This window comes from Malaclemys terrapin, chromosome 6, assembly GCF_027887155.1.
Source record: "Malaclemys terrapin pileata isolate rMalTer1 chromosome 6, rMalTer1.hap1, whole genome shotgun sequence".
Lineage (NCBI taxonomy): Eukaryota > Metazoa > Chordata > Testudines > Emydidae > Malaclemys > Malaclemys terrapin.
In genome coordinates this window covers 113251824-113274976 of record NC_071510.1, presented here as the reverse complement: position 1 = coordinate 113274976, position 23153 = coordinate 113251824, and the positions used below count along the sequence as shown (strand labels likewise).

Sequence of the window (23153 nt, the reverse complement as noted above, 5' to 3'; positions counted from 1 at the left end):
GTTACTGAACTTATTAAAATCTTTTAAAAGAGAAAAGATTGCTTCTGCTATGTTTAAAACTTCAGTGAATCCATTTTGTATCTTTCCCTGGGGGAAATAGCCATGCCTTTCACCCCTGGACGTGGCACTGAGCATTCTGTCAGGTGCAGGGCTGGTCTGAGTGCCCTATGTGAAGTTTGGAAGGAATTTTCCACCAGGTCAGATTAGCAGTGACCTTGGGCACTTTCACCTTCCTCTGCAAAACTGTCTGTTCAACAAATGCTTGATTTTCGCACACCCTTCCTCTGGTGCAGTGGTTCTCAACCAGGAGTACACGTACCCGTGGGGGTACGCATAGGTCTTCCAGGGGGCCCATCAACTCATCTAAATATTTGCCTAGTTTTACAACAGGCTACATAAAAAGCACTAGCGAAGTGAGCACAAACTAAAATTTCATACAGACAATTACTTGTTTATACTGCTCTATATGCTATACACTGCAATGTAAGTACAATATTTATATTCCAGTAGATTTATTTTATAGTGATATGGTAAAAATGAGAAAGTCAGCAATTTTTCAGTAACAGTGTGCTGTGACATTTTGTATTTTTATCTCTGATTTGGTAAGCAAGTTGTTTTTAAGTGAGGTGAAACTTGGGGTACGCAAGACAAATCAGACTCCTGAAAGGGGTACGGTAGTCTGGACGGGTTGAGAGCTGCTGCTTGGGTGGGTCTGCAGCAGTGCTTGTCAAGTACTGAATACTATTCTGTGAGATGTATCAACATGCTCAGTTATGCCGGTATACTAGCAAGAAAGCTTGATTAAATGTGTAGTGGTGATTTACTTTGAGAAATAATATTTGAGGTGCATAAAAGAACATTTTCTTGGGCAAACCAGTTATGAGGAATTACTGGCCTGAAGAACAGCACTGGAATTTAATCATACTCATTTATATATTCAATGTTGTTTTCTTTTTTAAAAGTACATCAGTGTGGTGTTTCCTATTACCATAGAAAGTGGGGTTGGAGGGTGGGTGAAGAAGTGGTATAATTTTTTTTTTTTTTAAAGGCTGATTTTAATTCATATGAGCAGGGTATTACTAGAGACCTAACACTTGTAAATTTGCCAGTCAGATTACTTAACGTCCTCAACATTCCTCTAAGTTTAACATTATGGTCTCACAGTAGCAATACTATTGTTAAGGTTGCGCCAGAATTTTCAGTTTCACGGTGTCTGTATCCCAGTGTCTCACTCTGCCACCCTCTTCCCTCCAACCCCTTTTTTGAAAACATACCTTGGGGAATTTGAACTAAATTTCAGCCACTAATTAGCTTGTGGGGATTGATTTCAAATGCACATTTTGTGTTTGCATGTGATTGGTTTCCTGACAAACAATAGGAAAATCGGAACACTGGAAAAGACTGATTTCCTCCCCCTCCCCTCCCCACCCTGCGCGCAGTGCTACATTTGCTGTCCCATGCTAACTAAGCAGTCACATGACATAAGAGATAATTCACCACTCCCTCCCTTCAGTTAATTTGCATACTTGGTGATTTCTCCGGTGCACTGAATGAACCAGGGTGTGTGGTTTAAAAATAGAAAAGAGGGAAATACAGGCTGTATTATGATGCATACACACAAAGAGGATGAATTAAGGTTGCACGTTCGTTATAAATGCATACAATCAGAGGAAGATAGACCCTCCTCCAAATATTTATAATGTAAAATGACATTATTATTATTACTTATTATTAAAGAAGGCCAAGGAGAAGGGGATAAAAAAAACATAAGCAATGGACCAGGATGATTCGTTGTCCATTTCATTTAGAAAATATTGTTTTTATTAATATCCCAAAGTTCATTCTCCTGCGGAAGGGGTGTGTGTGTGTGTGTGTGTGTGTGTGTGTGTGTGTGTGTGTGTGTGTGGCAGATGAAAAATAATGCACAGGAAGTGAGATTGGGCGCTTGGATGGTAGTTGAGGGATGTGATCAATGGAGACAACTGAGGGGGAAGGAAGATAAAGGGTACTGTAGTCTGGAAGGTGGAGATAAGGGGTTTTTGAAGGATAATATTTGGAGGAACAAATGATGAGACTAGAAATTTGAAAAGAAGAATGAGGGAGTAAATTTTTGGAGGGGAGTATTTACAGCCTTGTTCTGTGTTGGGGGGGAGGGAGCGGAGGATGGGCCAGAGGTACCGTGTGGGTCGGTGTTCTGCCGCCCTAGCTTTGCTGTAAAATTACTCCGTTGGACTCCTATGCTTCTGGGACCATTTGGCATGAGAAATGGGGGAAGTATCCTTCCAGTGCCTGTAAAATGGGTTATAATACTTAGAACATTTGCTAATAAAATGAAGAGTCCTTCTTTGAGTGTTTGCACATGTCCATTCCAATGTAAGTGTGTGCACGCCCCCGAGCACAGTTGCCGGAATTTTTCCCCGTAATGGTATCCATCGGGTCAGCTCCAGCACCATCTGGTGCCATTCACTCATAGCATTGCTACAAGGGGCCCTGTCAACCCTGCACTCCTTCAGTTCCTTCTTATCACCTGTGATGGTTGCTGGAACTTCTCTCATTGACCAGGACATGCCTGGGTCACCAAGCTTCAAGCCCTGCACTTCTTGCAGCAAGTCAATGCCACTGAGTGACCCGCACTCGAGTTGTCTCTTATGCTTTGGGGCATCTCACAGGAAGTGGTGCTGCTAGAACTTCAGGGACTTCAAACCCCGCAGCAAGAAGGACCAGGAAGTGGGGTTGAAGGTCCTTCTCATGGAGGCAGCCCTAAGACCTGCTTCAGAGCCATGCTCAGAATTGCCACCAAGCACCTCAGACAGTGTACCAGTCAGTTCACAGTACTGTTGACTCCATAGGCATTTGCAGCAGCCAGAGACCTGCTTTCACCAACAGTCCTGGTGTTCCCAGAGGTTCTGGAATCGGTACTACTGAGCGGCAGAGATCCATCTCCCTGCCTTCGCCCGGTACCACTGCTGTCCTCTAGGGGAAAACCCCCTTTCGTAGGCCTCTGCTCAGACTTCTCTGTGGCGCTGATCACCAGCACTGAGGGGGTCAGCACTGCTTTGGTCTCCTCACTGCAGTTCATCCCCTTCATCGGAGTCCGAAGTGGGGTCCTACTCTCCCCACCGTCATAGCCGCCCACGCTGCTCCCCAGGCCATTCCTACCATGCTGTGGCCCCAAGTGAAGGGGTGCCCCTGAACATCCGGCCCTAGATGGGCTCTCCAGCACAGCTCCGCCACATTGGAGACCAGAGATATTGAGGATTGGGGCTGCGAAAAAGGCACTCCCACATAGACCATGTGTTGGTTCAACCCTCATGTCAATGAATTGAGGACTTGAACTGAGGACGGTGAGCACCAAGTCCAGATGATGTCGCAAAGGTGAATATACCATGGCCAACTAGGTCTGGAGAGGTCTGAGACCCAGTCTTGTGTATTGCACTGTGTATGTGCATGATGCCATGTGGCCCAGAAGGTTCATACATTTCCAGGCGGTCGTCATCAGATGTGTTTGAAAGGACCTGATCAGGCTGTGACTGACTGAAACTGATCTTCTGGAAGCAAGGTCTTCGCCTGTACGGAGTTGATACCCACCCCAATAAACTCTCTACTTTGTACAAGGATAAGAGTGGATTTCTGCTTGTTTATCAGTAGACCTAATGCCCGGAAGGTCGATTTGGATGAGATGGATGTAGGATTCCATCTGAGCTCTGGACTGGCCTCTGACTAGCCAGTCGTCGAGTTACGGGAATATGTGAACTCCCCTTTTTCCAAAGACATTTGCTACTACCAACATACATTTGGTGAAGAACTGTGGGGCGGCCAACAGGCCAAGCAGAAGACCTGCAAACTGGTAATGAACTTGGTTGAGGACACATATTAGGAACCTTCTGTGGCCTTGGAAATGCAATATGTGGAAGTATGCGTCCTTTAGATCAAGGGCAGCATACCAATCCCCTGAATCCAGTGAGGGAATGATGAAACCAAGGAGATCATGCACAACTTTAAGTTGTTGAGATGATGCAGATCTGTGATTGGTCTGAGACCATCTTTGGCTTTCGGAATAGAACCCCTTTCCTCTTAGATGATGCCAAACCTCTTTCACGGCTCCCACTCAAAGGAGGAATTAGACTTTTTGTTTCAATAGTTGTTTGTGATGAGGATTCCTGAAGGGGAGTGAGGGGTTAAGAAGATGAGATAGACAGAAACTGGAGGGTGTATCCCACTTCTATTGTGCTTAGTACCTGATGGTCTGAGGTAATGTGGGTCCAGACATTGAGGAAGTGGGAGAGTTGGTTGGAAAACACAGGGGTAACTGGGTCCGGTACTGAGGGGATTGAAATGTCCTCAAGTGTCTCGTCCAAACGAGTGATTTGAGCTCCCTGAATGGGTGAGGGTGGACTGCACTAGCACTGTTTAGGAGGTCAGTGGAGGGGGGGGTGTCTACATTTGAACTCCTTGTTTTTCCTCCTTCAGTGGTCTTGTGTGGCTGGCTGAGCAAAATAACGGCCAGTCTGTTGGGGCCTATAGTGTTTTCTGGATATGGCTCGGGCATTACAGTTCCAGATATTTCAGGGTCCCAAGGCTAGAGATGATGCCAACTTCAGCCACACAGTCTTGCAGTCAGCTTGTTCTTGAACTTCAAGCCCACCACTGCTTGTGAGTCACCTACATCGGAATGGACATGTGCGAACACCTGAAGAAAGAACAGTTACTAACCTTTCTGTAATTGTTGTTCTTCAAGATGTATTGCATATGTCCATTCCCAATCCCGTCCTCCATCCCCTTTTATTGGAGTCAGTCGATAAGAAACTGAAGGGGTGTGGGGTTGGCAGGGCCCCTTAAACTGACACTATGAACGCGCAACATCAGAGGGCACTAGAGCCAACCCGACAGGTACCATTAAGGGAAAAAATGTCCAGCAAGTGTGCTCAGGGCACGCACACACCTATGTTGGAATGGACATTTGCAACAGTTACAGAAAGGTTAGTAACTGTTTTTTCCCCCCACTGAAAATGAAGGTGATAATTCAGTTAGAGAGAACATGGGCTGAGAGAAAAGGAGGAGTGGGTAACATTCCAAAATGTTTGTACTTTTCTTGCAGGACTGAATTCCAAAATAGCTTAATCACAGACTAGTCACAAAGCATATGTTTCTTATTGTTTCTCAGTCTTGCAATGACACTATGTGCCTGAGTCTCTTAATTTCATACTTTGCTGTACATAGGTGGCTGGTATAATTTCTGTTGTTGCTTGGAATTCTAGGATTTGGTTACTGACACAATTTTTCTTAAGTGAATGTTTAATCATTCAGTGTCTATGGCGTGTCTGTTTACGTTTTCCCCCAAATTGATTGGAGCTATAAAAATTGTATAGAAATGACAGCTCAGGTGCATAGGTTAGTAGGGAGCAAATAACTTGGTTATATGAAATCGTGGTTGCGCAATGGACTTAACTTGAAGCAATAAAAGACAAAAAAAGCGGTTAAATATCTGTAATATCATTTCATTAATATTTAAAAACAAATGGTAAATATAAATAAAGCTATAAATATGGAGATATACCTATCTCCTAGAGCTGGAAGGGACCCTGAAAGGTCATTGAGTTCAGCCCCCTGCCTTCATTAGCAGGACCAGGTACTGATTTTTGCCCTAGATCCCTATGTGGCCCCCTCAAGGATTGAACTCACAACCCTGGGTTTAGCAGGCCAATGCTCAAACCACTGAGCTATCCCTCGCCGCACAGGCTAATGTCCAAATTGTTCTTTCTAATGGCTCTGTTAGTATAATGCAATCTTGCTTTTATTGCAGTTAGCAAACAGTTTCTATTCACCTGTTAATGTTCATGTTTAGAAGTGCAAGCTGACATGGTTGTTTATATTGCTTTTTGTACAGTATGTAAATGTATATGCCAATTAGGTCTGGCCATCCCTGCTGTTGGGCCAGTAGGTTCTGTCTCTGTTCTTTTCTGGATAGATGTTTTACCTGATGTGTTGCACAGGAAGTCCTGAGATACATATTTCTGAAGTGCAGAGCTTTGCTCTGTGTGAGGGGAATCGAAGGTAGAGTGACCGAAGAGAGAAATCCTTTAAAAAGAGTACACTTGAAGCTGAAACTCCAGATATGACAAGCTGGCCCCTTCCACTGATATGTCATGCTTAATTTACATTTATACTCCGAATGCCAGATTGATTAATGAGCAGCCCTCTCAAATTTTTTTATTATACAATACAACCAGAAATCTGAGAGCCTGATTATGATCTCTTTTACACAAGGACTAATTCTATAAAATTGAATAGATTTGCTCTTCCAGATTTATGTTGGTATGAGCAAGGTCAGAATCTGTCTTTGAATTTTTAATAGCCACGATAACCTTTCAATACCATTCCTTACACTCCACCCACAGTGGTTGAACAGAGTGAGCTAGAAATTCAGCCAGTGGTGGTAGGTCGGAGACAATGAAAGCAAGATAGTGTGAAGGATACTTAGGTCTTGTGGGAGGCCAGAGGCCGAGAGGTGCATTTGGTATGGCTGGACATTGCCCTCCTCCCCACCAGGCAACATTTTACTAAGTCTAACAAAATAGCCTGATTTTTCAATTAGTGTCTGGTACACTCTGCATTTTGATTAGGTTATTGTGACAGTAAATATTTGTTTAATGCACAACATTTACTATCTAGCTACAGTTCCATTGAATTAGATACTTTTTTGTTATTTAATGTGATGCTTTAATCTCATTTAAACCATGGTGATTAGTGTGAATTTAATTACATTTTCAGCAGCTCAGCTATTGATATAATGACCAGCAAGCACAGTGTGGAGTATTTATTTTTTCTTTTCTTCATCCTACTGTGATATTTCATTTTCAAAGGTAAATTAAACTTCTTGTGTGGTGTAAATTTACTTGCGCGCCACAGTGATACTATCAAGTAGTTTAGTTAGTTAATTAGATTTCAGTTAGTGAAAAGTAGTGGGGATGAAACCATGAACAATTTAGAAAATCCTTTCAAATAATTTGGATGATCATCTGGATCTGTTTTAGAGTAAATATGCATCCGAAGAAGTGGGCTGTAGTCCACGAAAGCTTATGCTCTAATAAATTTGTTAGTCTCTAAGGTGCCACAAGTACTCCTGTTCTTCTTTTTGTGGATCTGTTTTGTGCATCCTTTCTCCAGTCAGGCCCAGATTCCATCCCACTGGCTGTGTTGCAGTCTCGGAAAGACGACATGGAAGGAGTTCAGCAGTCTAGTTACTACTCTCTTAAGGGTTTCCTTCCTCTCCAGGTGGAGTGAATGGTCCAGTCCCACATTCTGGTGTTGAATCTGTGTGAGGTTATTCTGCTTCTCTGCTGTGTAGCAGCAGGATGCGTTAATTGCTTTGTTGGGTCCTAGCAATTTGCTGCCACTTAAACCATAAAGGGCAGGCTGCAGTTGATACCCCAGAGTGAATGGTGGTATTGGGAGTTGCACAAGCTTGGTATGGGGCAGTTCAGGTTCCTGGAGCATACCGGGTTCTCTTCTCCTTCAGCTCCTGTGAGAGTTCTTTCATATATTTTGAGACTTCTCGGTACTGCCATGCACATTGTCCTAGGAATGAGACTGGGTGGCTCACTGTGCAGCTTTGATGCAGTAGGACTCACTAATCCCTCTGCTGGATCACAATAACCTGCCTCTTCAAAGTGTGTACTCCATTTGGGCCACCCAGTCTCATTCCTAGGAAAATCCCCAGTGTTGGTGGGAAAAGTGGCCCTAGATGTTACCCTAACACTTCACCACATTTTTCAGGAAGGCTCTTTTCTGTAGGAGAGGGAGGGAAAAATGAAGGGAGCATAACATATTGGATTCTAGGGGCCATATTAGAAACCGGTTTACTTTTCTCCTTCCCAAGAGACAAAATCAGGTAAGGAAAGAGTTTGGAGGCTAGTGGAGCTGTAGCAGCTGTTCTTGGCTGCATGGGTGAGATTTTCCCTCAATGGAGATAAAATTAATATGGAAGGGAATGGCAGCTGCTTATGACCTTTGTGGGTTCGGGAGTTGGGGATAATACCTCCTTCCTACAAATTTGGTATTAGCCCAGCTTCACCAGAGAAGGGGATTGGATTCACATAGTGACCCCAGGCACTAGTAGAAGACGTGGTGATTGCCTCAGGCCTGGGAGTAAGATGGGCCGGATAGGCACAGGAAATGTTGGAATGCTATGGATTGGAACATCAAAAAGAAGGGGCATGCTGACAGTCTGAAGAGGCTGTGGTCTTAACTCCCCACCCTCCACCCCTCTTGGCTGGTGCCAGTACATGTGTATTAGGAGATATCTTATGATATAAAATTGTGACCACTTGGCCAGTAAAGATAATTACTGTCTCCATCCTCATTGGCCCCTGCCATTTGCAATAGACCTTTTCCAAAACCCAAAGGTTAGAATTTGGTCAATTACTATTTTAATTCTGAGTGAAACATTTATTTCTGTTAAATGGATATGGTGGACCAATGGGAAATTGGATGAAAATCTGCAGAATATAAATAGTTAAGAATTACTTAGGCAAGTTAGATGATTTCAAGTCGTCAGGGCCTGACCGGGTACATCCTCTGGATAATATTTAGTCCTGCTTCAGTACAGGGGATTGGACTATCGAGGTCCCTTCCAGTTTTAGATTTCTGTGATTTTATATATATCAGAAACTTTACATACATACATATATACTTTTTTTTTTTTTTGTCATTTAAGTGCATGCTCATCTCAGGTAGCTCCTCATCTCAGTCATTTCTTGTTATGTGGAAAAAAACAGATGTTCAGTTCATTTTCTGATACTATAATTAGTCTTTAACATATTTCTGTTTGCACTTGCTTGATTAAATAAGGTTAAAATAGGTTTAATACAGAGACTTTTGCCCCAGTAAACAAGTTTTTTACTAGGTGTATTTGAGGCTATTAATTATTTGTGTAATGAGACTAAATGAACAATTCACATTGAATTTACATCTATTATAGTTGTCAGTAAAATTATAACCCTATTAAATGTGACACCTTCTTTTGCAGTGACCCCTATGTGAAACTTTCCCTGTATGTAGCAGATGAGAACAAAGAACTTGCTCTGGTGCAGACAAAAACTATAAAAAAGGTACGTGGTGGTTCTTCCTTCACTGTGTTCTGGAAGTATTGAGAATGCTGGAGCATGCTTCTTCTCTACACGATATTACAGTATTGATTTAAAGATATTGCCTGTGAATGTTTGTATGTATATTGGATAACATTTTCTTTTTTTTTTTTGTTATCAAACTCTTCTAAGCCAGTGCATGCATTTGCCTGTAGCCAAGTGCAGACTGTGAACCATAAAATAACTACTTTATATCAAAAACTTCTCAGTTGAGGTTTGATGTGTTGAATTGCATTGTTGCTTGCTTTTGTAAGATTTATTTAAAACTAATACTAAGCTCTAATAAAATATTCTTTAATTCTTTAATTCCCAAGTCTTTCTATATCTATTTGAAAATATTGCATGTGGGTATTAAAATGTAGGGCAGAATTGTGAACTACTGAAATTCATTTTGAATAATCTCTGAAGATGTTTTAAAAAAATCATTTCCAACTGGTACCAAACCTAAGAGTATGAACAGTGAAAACTAAAAACAGTTAAAATTGAAGGAATTAAAAAACAAAACCCTCAGGTGTTTGCTAATTACACTGATGTGGAAACTCCTTTTTATATATATATATATATAATAGTGTTTTTGATCTTATGTTGTCCACTTTAAAATATGTTTGGCTTCTACTAACTTTAGTTTCAGAGCCTATCCAAATCTGTTTTTAGTTTTGGTGAAAATTCTTAGTGAAAAATTCAGCTCTACTTAGTTGCTACAGTAACAGCATAGAACATAGTGTTTTGGGGGATTGTTTTTAAATACGTTTGACATTTATAACAAAATAATATAGATATGTGGGAGGCTTTCTTTTGATAATGGAATTTTTTTTTTCATAAGTAGGATTCACCTGTCATCCTGCTATCATGGAATTTTTATTTGTACACTATGAACTCTTACTCTTTTTATATCAATGGCAAATGTTTAAGCCTGGTCTGTATAGGAAAGTCTTTTTAGTAGAACCTAAGATTTGAATTTAAACAGATATATGTTCTTTCCTGTATTTATATATTGTTATTCCAGTTAAACTAATCTGTAAAAAAGGAACTTTTCATGTCGCTTGGGATGGGATTTAAACTATATGAAGAATAAAAGTTCATTTCTTGACCGATTTTATTTTTTAAATAAAAAATTGGATTTTTTAATTTAAATTAAATAACTTTTTTTTCCTTTTTACAAATATACCTATTTAAAATTAAATTTTAAATTGATAACTGTTCATCTATTTAAATAAAAAAATAAACAGTACATATTTGCTGCCTAAATTTAAAAGAAAGGCAAACCACTGAACTGGTGGACGTCACTGGCTAAGCACATGAAACCATAGTTTACTGAAGTGCAAAATCAGCTTTTGACAACAGTAGTCTTTTCTGCAGGTTCAGAGAGAATATTTTCTTCTTTTCAATTCATTCAACTAGTTCAGTTTAAAGGCTCATGCATTCAAAGATAAAAAACTGACTGGGAGTTGAAAAAGCAAGGAAGTTTGTTTTCCTCTTCCAGTTTATAGTAAAAACTAGGGTGAATTGATGACATTTACTAGTACTAAAATCTTGAAGGACGTAGTGACCATAAACAATAAATCCACTAAGCACAGATTATTTATTTATTTATTATTATTTTGTATTATCATAGCTAGGGGCCTTATTCATGGCAAGAATATATTTTATTTTTATAATAATCAGTTTTAAATGCAAAACATGTTATGATAAACTTTTTTCTTATCAATTAATTTTTCTCATCAACTAATGTAAATAATTAAAAAATAAATTAAATTATTTTTGTTCACTTTAATTGATTTCTAATTTCCATCCAGACAGAGCTTAATACAAATCATGAATAAAAAATTAATAATCTAATAAGTAGAAAATGATGCATTTCTTAACACAATAAAAATAAGAAAATTGAATACGTATATTTTAAGCCATGTAATTGCTTAAATAAACATGTATAGATATAAGCATATTCTCCTGCCTAGCAAAAAAGTACCACATTTAATGTAGAGGAGGCTATATTTAGTTTAAAATCAACCAGTTTTAATGGTTACCAGCCAATGAAAATCAGCCTTTCTTTAGGAAAATAACTAAAAAGTACAAATGCAAAATAAAATTAAAGTCAGTAATTTAAATCAAGGTTTCCTGTTTTCTGATTTAAGTCATAATTAAAATAGTAGATTTAAATTGCTTTGATTTAAGTTGGTTTACCCTGCTTCATATAGGGGTTTATACCTATAACTGGTAAAACTTTCCCTTGTAGGCAAATCCCTGAGGTGGCAGAAGGCTCCTTCTCTTGTAAGCAATAATGTGGGGTGCTACTGGTTGTGGGCAATATAATTTTATAAGATATGAAATTATTCTAATGTTGGCCACATAGGCACTGGTACATGCGATAAAACCCTTCCCCCACATGGAGCCCTATTGAGGTCAATGGGTCTGCCCCCATGGATCTCTTTATTGGACTAGGGATTACATCTGCCAGAAAACAGTGAGTTTGTTGTTGTTGTGAAGTGGACAGTAGCTCTGGAGTTGGGATTGTTTTCAAAGTGTTGTGATGTTTTGATTAGCTGGAAGGTGGTGAAAGGCAATTATTTTCTGTTTTCCGTATAATCTGCGCTCAGAATACCTAGGGTTACCATATTTCAGCGAGCAAAAAAGAGGACGGGAGAAGCCCCGCCCTAGCCCTGCCCCTGCCCCTCCCACTTCCCGCCCCCCCTGACCTCCCAACCCTCCCCCCGTTCCTTGTCCCCTGACTACCCCCTCCTGGGACCCCTGCCCCTAACTGCCCCCCAGGACTATCTAAGCCTCCCTGCCTCTTGTCCCCTGACTGCCCCAACCTTTATCCACACCCCCACCCCCAGACAGACCCCTGGGACTCCCACGCCCCATCCAACCACTCCCCACCCCCTGACAGCCCCCCCCAGAACTCCCAACCCATCTAAACCCCTCTGCTCCCTGTCCCGACTGCTCCGATCCCTCTCCCCACTCCTGCCCCCTGACAGCTCCCCCCCAGAACTCCCAACCCATCTAAACCCCTCTGCTCCCTGTCCCCTGACTGCTCCGATCCCTCTCCGCACTCCTGCCCCCTGACAGCCCCCCCCAGAACTCCCAACCCATCTAAACCCCTCTGCTCCCTGTCCCCTGACTGCTCCGATCCCTCTCCCCACTCCTGCCCCCTGACAGCTCCCCCCCAGAACTCCCAGCACCCTACCCCCCCGCTCCTTGTCCCCTGACTGCCCCCTCCTGGGACCCCTGCTCCTAACTTCCCTCCAGAACCCCACCCCCTACCTAAGACTCCCTGTTCCTTGTCCCCTAACTGCCCCCTCCTAAGACCCCCCCCCCAACTGCCCACCAGGACCCTACCCCCTACCTGTACCCTGACTGCCCAAAACTTTCTCCACTCCCCCCAAAAGCCCCCCCCCCGTTTCTTGACTGCCCCCTCCAGAACCTCCCTGCCCCTTCTCCTGCCCCCCTTACCCTGCTGCTCAGAACAGGGTGTTGGGCTCTGTGCAAGCCGGACACGTGGCTAAGCTCCCCAGCACAACAAAACCCGGTCCCTGGCCCTGCACAACAAAACCCGGTCCCTGGCCCGGACCGGGTTGCAGGGGAGAGCTGCCCTTGTATCAGCACAAAGTGCTCTCGCTCCCGTTTTGCTACGCTGCATGGCAGTAACTGCTCCCAGTTGCAAAAGGGGAGGGCTGCACTTTGTGCTGAGACACTTGCTCAGAATGCAGGGCGGAGCTCCTCTCCAGCTGCTCCGGAGTCCAGCCCGGGACTTTCCTGCAGCCCTCCCAGCCGCTCCGGGGGAGGGGGGAAATCCCGGACATTGTGAGTGCTTTACAAATTCCCCCCGGACGCTATTTTTAGCACAAAAAGGAGGACATGTCCGGGTAAATCCGGACGAATGGTAACCCTAAGAATACCAGTGTATAATGTTGCTGAGAAAGGATGGAAAATCTGGTTTTGCTTATTTCTTTTTGAATTATGTTATTACTACTGTTCTAATTGGTATAGCAACTTTTATGGTGCTCATGTCTTTTCTCTTGGAGGATTTTCTCCTTCTTTATTAGTATATTGTTTGTAAAGCTGCTGCTGTTTCGTTGTTGTCTATGTAGTGATTGCCAGGATCCTGTGTAGTATTTCTGTGCTGTACTTCTGATTGTACGTTCTCTTGTCTGATTTTTTGTTTTTTGTTGCTGGGGTTTTTTTAGGCCCAGGAGTAGTGTCATTGAAGCGGCTGGGATAAATCTTGTGGTTAAAGCGAAACACATATTTAAATGCTTTTTCTGAATCAGAACCTTAATGTTCTCCCAAAACGTACATGTTCCATTGTTCCCAATAGGTATAAAGGTTGTCATGGGAACTACATCCTAGCTTCTGCATTAGTGAAGGAGACCCAGATAGAGGATTTGACTTTGAAAGGAAAACTACAATGTCATATAGAGCAGTTTTTTTTCAACAACCAGTCCATGGACCGGTCCCTGAGATCTCCCTGACACAATTTTGGAAGGCAGCAAACCGGTCCCTGGTATCAAAAAGGTTGAATATCCTCTATATCAGTGTTTTTCAGTATAATATACAAAATATAATTTAATGCTTTATCTAGTTACAAAGAGGAGGAAGACACTAATATTTTTAAAAATTTCGGAATGTAGTAAACACTCCAAATAAGCTTCATGTTTGACAACATCACGAGGAAGGGCAATACAGTATTTTGTTTAAATTTAGTTTTAAACTTAATTTTATTGAAAAATTTAACAATTTACAATACAGAGCTACAAAATACCAAAATCCTGAAAAATAAATTAAATAAAAATAGTTGCCTCTCCAACTGACTTATGAAAACAATCATAATGCTCATAAACATATCGAGAGAAATTCAGTGCTTGTGTAAATGTGAGGAAGACATGAACATTTCTTAAAGGGGCAACTCCTACCATATTTTGTCATAGGTGTTTTTATTTCTCCCCTGGACAACTTTCTCTCTCCCAAGACTCTGTTCCCTGGTACAGATAACCACTCTGCCTTTGCAGGGCAAACAGCGTACTTACACTTCTTAGTATCTCACTTCTTAAAATTGTCACAGCTGCAGATAACAAAGATGCAAAGGTGTAAATCTGCAAGACCAAGTATACGAACTTAGCTGACAGGTCAAAATATTAGGCTTCAAGAAAAAGAGCAATGTGCTGGTAAAGCCCAAACTTCTAAATTTGAGAGGTCAAACCATCTCTCCTGACCTCAGACCAGACACTTTCACGTTCTCCACTTATATGGTGCTAGTCTAGACCTATATTTGTAATCAGAGGAAACATAGTACCTTGTAATTCCTCCACAAAAAATAAGGTGCAAAGGAGACAAATGCAGGTAAGTCTCCTCTGCCCTCCCTGTCCTGAATATTTAAACAAATGTAATCTGCTTGGCTTCTGTTTTAAAAATACTTGGATTTTTCTTATTCCATATCTGGGGGTGGGGGAGGGAAGCTTCATTTTTCATTGTCTTTGTTTGATTTTAGATATTTGAAGAGCAGTACAACCATGTTAATGGGTGAAGAGGAAAAGTGTAGTAACATGACATTGTTTGTACATATTATAAGCATTTGCTTTCTAGACCTGGTCTTTACTCGCATTAGAAAAGCAAATATTGAAAAATACTTTCTTTTAAAAAGCACCAACCATCAGTTAAACTGAAGGAAGTGCTAAGATTAATATTATAGTTCCAATAGCTACTATGATTAAATGTTTCACTGGAACACCTTATCCAGAATCCTCTGCCATCTTATACTGCACTCAGTTTTTAAGGGTAATTGCTGTTTATGGGACCAATCCTGCCAACATTCTTGTGGTAGCCCCATTGCCTCCAACAAGGCTAATGATTAAGGCTACGTTTTAGTCACGGGTATTTTTTAGTAAAAGTCATGGCCGGGTCACGGGCAGTAAACAAAAATTCATGGTCTGTGATCTGTCCATGACTTTTACTATATACCCCTGACTAAATTAGAGTGACCAGACAGCAAGTGTGAAAAATCAGGACAGGGGAGGGGGGTAATAAGCGCCTATATAAGATAAAGTCCCAAATATCGGGACTGTCCCTATAAAATTGGGACATCTGGTCACCCTAGACTAAATCTTGGGTGCTCTGGGGCGGGGTGGCCCGGGTTGCTGCGGGTGTTTAGGGGGGTGGCCTGGGAGTGCTGAGGGGGTTGGCAGCGTGCGGCCCAGGACCCCTGCAGCTTCCGGGATGGTCTGGGGACCCCTGCTACTGTGGGGGGGAGACAAGGGGGAGTTGGTGGGGCTGGCAAGCTCCCTACCTGGCTCCGCGCAGCTCCCTGGAAGCAGCGACGTGTCTCTTTGCTCCTAGGCAGAGGTGCGGCCGCGGGGCTCTATGCATGACCCCGCCCTGAGCACTGGGTTTGCAGTTCCCATTGGCAATGAACCACGGCCAATGGGAGCTGCGGGGGCGGCGTCTGTGGGCAGAGGCAGCATGCAGAGCCGCCTGGCCACACCTCTGCCTAGGAATCGAGGGATATGTTGCTGCTTCTGGGGAGCCCCCTGAGGTAAGCACCATCCAGAGCCCTCACTCCCTCCTGTGCCCCAACCTCCTGCCTCAGCCCTGAGCCCCCTCCCACACCCAAACTCCTGCCGCTTCTGGGGGGGCGGGGGGGAGCAGTGGTCCAAGACTGCCCCAGCAGCGGCTGGTGTGGCTGGCCCGGGGCTGCCCAAGCTGCTCAGGTGGCCTAGGTCCAGCTGCACCAGCCACTGCAGAAGTCACGGAGGTCCTGGAAAGTCTCGGAATCCGTGACCTCCTAGACAGACTCGCAGCCTTATTACTAAGTACATTACATGTTGGTAAGTGTTGGCAAAATTGGAACCATCATTTGATGATCAAATATCTTCTTTGGATATTGTGTCACAATTGGGAACTGATGCTAATAGACGGTAGCATGACTGCTCTTATGGTAATCAGACTCTTTCCCCCAGTTACTCTTGTAGCCAGAAAATTCCCCCTACATTTTAATTTTGTTCTCTGAATTCGTGAAGCTAACAGAATATCACGGATTCTTGAGTATAAATAGGTAATCGGTAGGCCTGTTCATTTTGATAGATGTAGAGCATTCCATAACTCCTTATCTGATTGAAAAATACATGCACCAAGCTTAACCCATCAAAGTTGAATGTGATGACAAATCCGTTTTGGCACTCACTTCAGGTGCAAATAATAATAATGCAGAGAAAGAGAGAGAGAGTTCACTGCCATTTATTACTGATAACAGTCATGAACCCTGAGAGGAAAAAGCTGCTGAATACTCTCCCTTTGTGAACAGAATAATTATTAGGGCTGTCAAGCAATTAAAAAAATTAATCGTGATTAATCGTGCTGTTAAACAAAAATAGAATCCCATTTATCTAAATATTTTTGGATGTTTTCCACATTTTCAAATATATTGATTTCAATTACAACACAAATACAAAGTGTACAGTGCTTACTTTATATTTATTTTTATTATAAATATTTGCACTGTAAAAATAAGAGTATTTTTCAGTTCACTTAATACAAGTACTGTAGTGCAGTCTCTTTATCATGTAAGTTGAACTTACAAATGTAGAGTTATGTGCACAAAATAGCCGCATTCAAAAATAAAACAATGTAAAACTTTAGAGCCTACAATTCCACTTAGTCCTACTTCTTGTTTAGCCCATCGCTCAGACAAACAAGTTTGTTTACAGTTGCAGGAGATAATGCTGCCTGCTTCTTGTTTACAATGTCACCTGAAAGTGGAAACAGGCATTCTCATGGCACTGTTGTAGCCCTTGTCGCAAGATATTTACATGCCAGCATGGGAGCATGTCCTCTTGAATGGTGGCCAAAGCAGGAAGGCGAATATGAATGTCTAGCTTATCTGGCACGTAAATACTTTGCAATGTTGGCTACAAAAGTGCCATGCATACGTTTGTTCTCGCTTTCAGGTGACGTTGTAAATAAGAAGCAGGCAGCATTATCTCACGTAAATGTAAAAAATGTGTTTGTCTCAGTGATTGCCTGCACAAGAATTGGGACTTAGTGGACTTGTAAGCTCTAAAGTTTTACACTGTTTTGTTTTTGAGTGCAGTTATGTAACGAAAAAAAATCTACATTTGTAAGTTGTGCTTTCACGATAAACAGATTGCACTACGGTACTTGTACGAGGTGAGTTGAAAAATACTATTTCTTTATCACTTTTACAGTGCAAATATTTGTAATAAAAATAAATATAAATTGAGCACTGTACACTTTGTATTCTGTGTTGCAATAGAAATCAATATATTTGAAAATGTAAAAAAAATCCTAAAATAGTCAATAAATTTCAATTGATACTCTATTGTTTAGTTCTTTTGTGACGATTAATTTTTTTCAAGTTAATCGTGTGAGTTAACTGTGATTTAATCAACAGCCCTATTTTATTCCGGAATGATTTGCCCACATGTGGAACTATGGCAGAAGAGGCATTGCAAAATAGCATATGCCAATCAATTTCCCCATGTAGACAAGACCTTATGCTAGGGTTACCATATTTCCTCATTAAAAAAAAGAGGACACTCCACGGGGCTCTGGCCCCGCCCCTTCCCTGCCCCAACTCCGCCCCCTCCCCTGAGCGCCCGGCATTCCCCCCTCCCTCCCAGCCAAGCGAAAAGGGCTGCCTGAGCGCTACCGGCTTCACGGTTTGCTGGGCAGCCCCCAGACCTCCAGACCCTGCACCCCCAGCCGGGCATTTCCACTCCCGGGCTCCGGCTGCACTGGGGAAGCGCCCAGCCCGGGGCACAGGCTCTGGAGGTCTGGGGGCTGCCCGGAAAACCGTGAAGCCGGTAGCGCTCGTGCAGCTCTGCTCTTCAGCTGCACAGCTAAGGTGTCTGAGAGGAGCAGCAGCAGTCGCCGCCGCGGGGGAATCCGCCTGCAGCTCCCCCCAGACACCTTAGCTGTGCAGCTGAAGAGCGGAGCTGCACAAGCGCTACCGGCTTCACGGTTTGCTGGGCAGCCCCAGACCTCCAGACCCTGCCCCCGGCCGGGCACTTCCCCAGCACAGCCGGAGCTTGGGAGGGGAAGCGCCATCCTAACTGGCTCCCTAGGGCCCTATCCCCTACCTGTCCCCTGACTGCCTCCTCCTGAGACCCTCCCCCCATCCTAACTGGCCCCCTAGGATCCTACCCCCTACCTGTCCCCTGACTGCCCCAACCCTTATCCAGACCCCCAACCCCAGACAGACACCAGGGACTCCCACGCCCATCCAACCACTCCTCACCTCCTGTCAGCCCCCCATCCCAGAACTCCTGACCTATCTAAACCCCTCTGCTCCCTGTCCCCTGACTGCCCCCTTCTGGGACCCCTGCTCCTAACTGCCCTCCAGAACCCCACCCCCACCTAAGCCTCCCTGTTCCTTGTCCCCTAACTGACACCTCCTGAGACCCTACCCCCTACCTGTACCCTGACTGTCCAAAACCTTACACCCCCAACCCCCAGACAGCCCCCTCCCGAACTCCTGACACATCCAACCCTCCCCCTGCTCCCTGTCTCTTGACTGCCTTCTCCGACCCTCTGGCCCCATTACTGTGCCGCTCAGAACAGCGTGTCTGGCTCCACGCGCAGCCCGACATGCTGCAGCGCCCCCCCACGGAGCGCATAGCCTGGTTCCCGCCTCGCAGAGTGCTGCGGAGCAGCGCGCTGGGCAGGGGAAGGAGCTCCAGACTGCCAGAGGCCCGAACGTCCGGCGATCTGCGAATGCAGTGAGTGAGTGATCTCAGCTGCAGGGGAAAGGAGGGGGGAAGTGGAGGAGGGGCTCTTTCTGGCTGCCAGAGCCCAGTGCAAGTGGCACCGTCTGGCTGGCTGCCCTGTCAGCCGCGCGTGCTCTGCATGGGGGGGGACGTCCGGACATTTACAGATTCCCCCCAGACGCTATTTTTAACTGAGAAAATCTGGACATGTCCGGGGGAATCCGGACAAATGGTAACCCTACCTTATGCATGATTGAAGTGCATTATCAATAGCCTAGTAGTTAATGTGAAGGTAGAAAGGGATTCCACAAATCTTTCTCCTTAACTTTTTATTTCCATTCATTACAGTCTTGGTGGATGGGTATGTCATGCTATAACTTTAAATGCCATTAAATGTAGTTTTTGTTTGCTAATTAGCATTTAGCTTTCTTCTTAATCCATTTTAATACCTCTCTGCTAGGCTTAGCCTTGTGATGGCCTTTACTATAGAATTTAAGTTAAAACTACTTTACAACTACTTGGCATTCAGTGAGGCCCATAGGCACCGACTTCTGCTCCTGCCGGTGGGTGCTTGACCCCCCCTGCCCCTGGCCCCGCCCCCACTCCGCCCCTTCCCCCAAGTCCCCATCCCTGCCCTGCCTCTTCCCACCCCTGCCCTGCTTCCACCCTGCCCTCATTTCACCTCCTTCTCCAAATCCCCACCCCGCCTCCTCCCTTGAGCCCGCTCATAGACTCATAGACTTTAAGGTCAGAAGGGACCATTATGATCATCTGGTCTGACCCCCTGCATGATGCAGGCGCTGTGTCCCTGCTCCTTCCCCTCCCTCCTGGAGTGCCACCAAACAGCTGTTTGGCAGTGAGCAGAAGTGCTAGGAGGGAGGGGTAGGAGCAGGAACGCAGCACGCTCAAGGGAGGAGGTGGGAAAGAGCCGAGGGGACCTTGGCTGGTGGTGGTGCAGAGCACCTGCTAATTTTTCCCTGGAGCACCCTCGGAGTTGGCTCCTATGGTGAGGCCCAGAATGTCTGTGGCATTATTAGAGTCTTGGTCCCCTATTGGGAAATAGGGACGGTTACACATTTTTGCTTCTGAAGGCTGCGCACGTTGCACACACCAGGGGCTCTTTACGTTCCTCCATTCTTGCTTCCCTCAATTTCCCTGGGTGCCACCCTCCCATCCCGCTCTATATCAGGGACTCCTGTGATTCCCTACCCCATTAAGCCAAGAGTTCTGTGTTCCCCACATTCCCCCATCATGTCAGTGGCTCACTGTCCTCCATTCTTCATTTCTTCCTATTCTCCCCTCCTCCCCCCACCACTTTTCTTTTTTTTTGTCTGAGAGATAGATCATTCAGGATGTCAACATTTTAAAACTATTGATGGGCAGAGCTGAGATGGAGGTATTGCTATGCTGGAAGATGTTAATGGCCGCTATCAACTGGTTCTTTGATTTATAGAGAATTGGTGGTTGAAACTGCTGGCTCTGCTGATCAGATGCCAGGAGCTCCATGTGTTCCTCTTTTTCCTTCTCCTGCTTTTCCAGTTTTCACCCAAACCATTAGGATTCTGCCCACTGATGCTTAGAACATTCCCTGAAATTTTGGAATTGGCTGGATAAAGCATTCAGAAGCTATTGCATTACATACAGAAAGAGAAATACCATTGAGTTAAGTGCAAGACCTCACTTCCCTCTGCCAATTAGAACAAAAGCCCTCACTTTGAGTGGGATTGTTGTCCCTCACGACAATGGAAATATTGAAACAGTGACAGGTATTTCTTTAACTTGTTTGAAAAAATGGCATGGTAGACTTAGGAAACTTAAAAACAAGTATTTCCCAAGGCAATAAAACAAATCACTGCAGTTTTCCTTGCAATGTGCTGAGACATAGGATTGTTTAGTATGCTTTGATACTTGGTGTTGAGCCTGTGATTAAGGGCAGCTTGTGGTCTTGTGGCACAATGTGATATAGCTTTAGGTCTGTGTTTGGCTTTTTGGGAGAATTAACGTTTTGTCCCCAATTCTGAGCTGTATGGAGCAGGGATGATCAATAATTAGGGTGGAGAGAGACAGGGGGCAAGGGTGCATGTATGTGTGTGTGAGGGAAAATCATTTGACATTAAAATGATCTGAATGGGGACTTCAGATTATTCTTTTTCAAAAACTGAATTACACATATTGCTAATATTCTTATTACTAATCTGTTCATCTTGATAATCTTATATTTGGTCTCCTTTTAGGTTGTAAGCTAAGTGCATATTCTACTCAAATCATTAATACAAAATTGTGGTGCTCTATAGCCTTTATTTGGGAAACTGGGGGAAAAAAGCCCTAAGCAAATTCAACAAAAACAAATGTTACCTTTTTGCAGTCTAGAGCTATAACTTTCTTTGGAGAACTAAACTCATCCTTGTATTTAAAAACTGGTCATTTTCCTTACTTTGGTTTATATTATATTTCATTAAAATTAGTCTTCATTACGATCTCTCTGCAGAGGTCCTCAATCATTTCCCTTCTACTGATAGATTCCTATTTATAGTTAACATCTATTTCTGGATCATCCGGCTGAAAATACCCTCCCACGCTCAGTTTGCTTGGTAGATGAGTTTTAAATCATTTGACAGCAATGTTTTTATTCTTGGTGGTTGTTGCTATGAAATATTAGGGTTGTTTTTAATTGACTTTTAACAGAGATTGTCATATGCATGCACTTGTAAGTGACTGCAAATATACTGACAGCCTCAATAGCCTTTAAGATTTTAATAATGATGTTTGCATAAAAAAAATTTAATTTCTTTTACAGACACTGAATCCAAAATGGAATGAAGAATTTTATTTTAGAGTAAGTTTTTCTTTACTTGTAATAAATTGTTTAACTACAAGTAGATTAGTAAAATTAAACACACCACATTGTAAAGGGGTGGGAAGAAACTTATTATTTTTAGTATTTTACCCTTTAAATATTTCTTGTGTATTTCAAAGAAAAATCACTTGAACTGACGTAGTTACTGGCTAATATCTGTTCTAAAAGATGGAATAAAACATAGGATTTGCCATATGGTTTAATGTATGAAACGTTTGTTGCACAAATTGATAATTGAAATTGTTGCACAATTCTTTTTATACATGCTTTGAGTTGATGTATATAGAAAATGTAATATGCTTCACTCAAACATGCATTTTTAGCATATCATGTTTGCTGTGGTATTAAACTGGTAATGTAGTAGCAAATAACCAGAAATTCTTCCTAGGGCTATATGATAGCCCAGCATAACTAGATGAAAGAGACTAAGTAAGTGTTTCATGGTTAAAGATCTTGAAAGTTGAGCGAGCATGACAAAAGTAGTGAAGTGCAAACATAGAAAAGGAGGATTGAAAGTGCAATTTTTGGCAAGTAGCATAAAAGCAAAGAGAAAATATCAAATTTATTTTATTCTTGTAACTTTTTAAACGTGTGTCAAATCATGTTAGAAATGTTAATAGAACTGCACTTAACATCTAGTGCTTTTCTATTATAAGTAGTAGTTCACATTTTCATCATAAAACATTAAATATTCACAAAATGTGAAATAATAGGCTCAATATGAAAAAAATACCCTGAATTAAATGTAATATATTTATGGAACATAAATAGCTAGCATGAAAAATATCTCTGATCTTCAATTATTACAAAGAGTTTTCAAGGAGTAGTTACTTAGCTTCTGTCCAGTTGTAGTTTTTACAAGAATAGGTTAGGTAAAATTTCAACAGTTTAAATTTAATCTTCAGAACAGCTGTTTGAGAACAGAGAAAGGCATTGTGGATTGTTAAAATGGTAGTATCCTGTCAAAATGCATTTTAGCTGTTGACCATTGTGCTAATTTGGTAATTTACAAGAGAATATTTGTTAATATCTAATTTGGGGAGATTATAAATGCTTTAAAATGTCAATTCCATTAAAATAGCTTTTTACAGGGTGAAATTTAATAGATTTTTTGATCTCTAAAGCAATCTTCCCAGAGATAGCTATTTTGATTCCTATAATATATAGTACAGAAGGCACTTAAATCTGTTTCTTTGAGTAATGCAGAATCTCTAGGAATTGTCTTGGCACTAAACTCAGTATGACTGGCCCCAGCTTTTTCCATTTCAGTCACAACAAGATTTGTTATATGCAAGATTCTCATTAGTAGAACGTTCATCTGGTCATGTTACACTTCCACATATTAAGTTTGACATTTCTGATTCTTGGGATTCCCCGTTAAAGGCTACAAGAAAAATGTCTTAGAAGCAAGCAGCAAATCAAAATGTTTAT

The 23153-nt window shown here is 42.6% G+C and overlaps 1 protein-coding gene across 4 annotated transcripts in view; it reads left to right on the top strand.

Moving 5' to 3' along the window:
• NEDD4L (NEDD4 like E3 ubiquitin protein ligase) overlaps positions 1–23153 on the top strand; it is a 347299-nt gene that overhangs the window by 151252 nt on the left and 172894 nt on the right. For all 4 annotated transcript variants that reach the window (XM_054032687.1, XM_054032690.1, XM_054032689.1 and 1 more), the window contains 2 exons: positions 9029–9110; positions 21663–21701. In XM_054032687.1, the coding sequence (XP_053888662.1) occupies positions 9029–9110; positions 21663–21701 (121 nt within the window). The remainder of the gene's footprint in view (positions 1–9028; positions 9111–21662; positions 21702–23153) is intronic.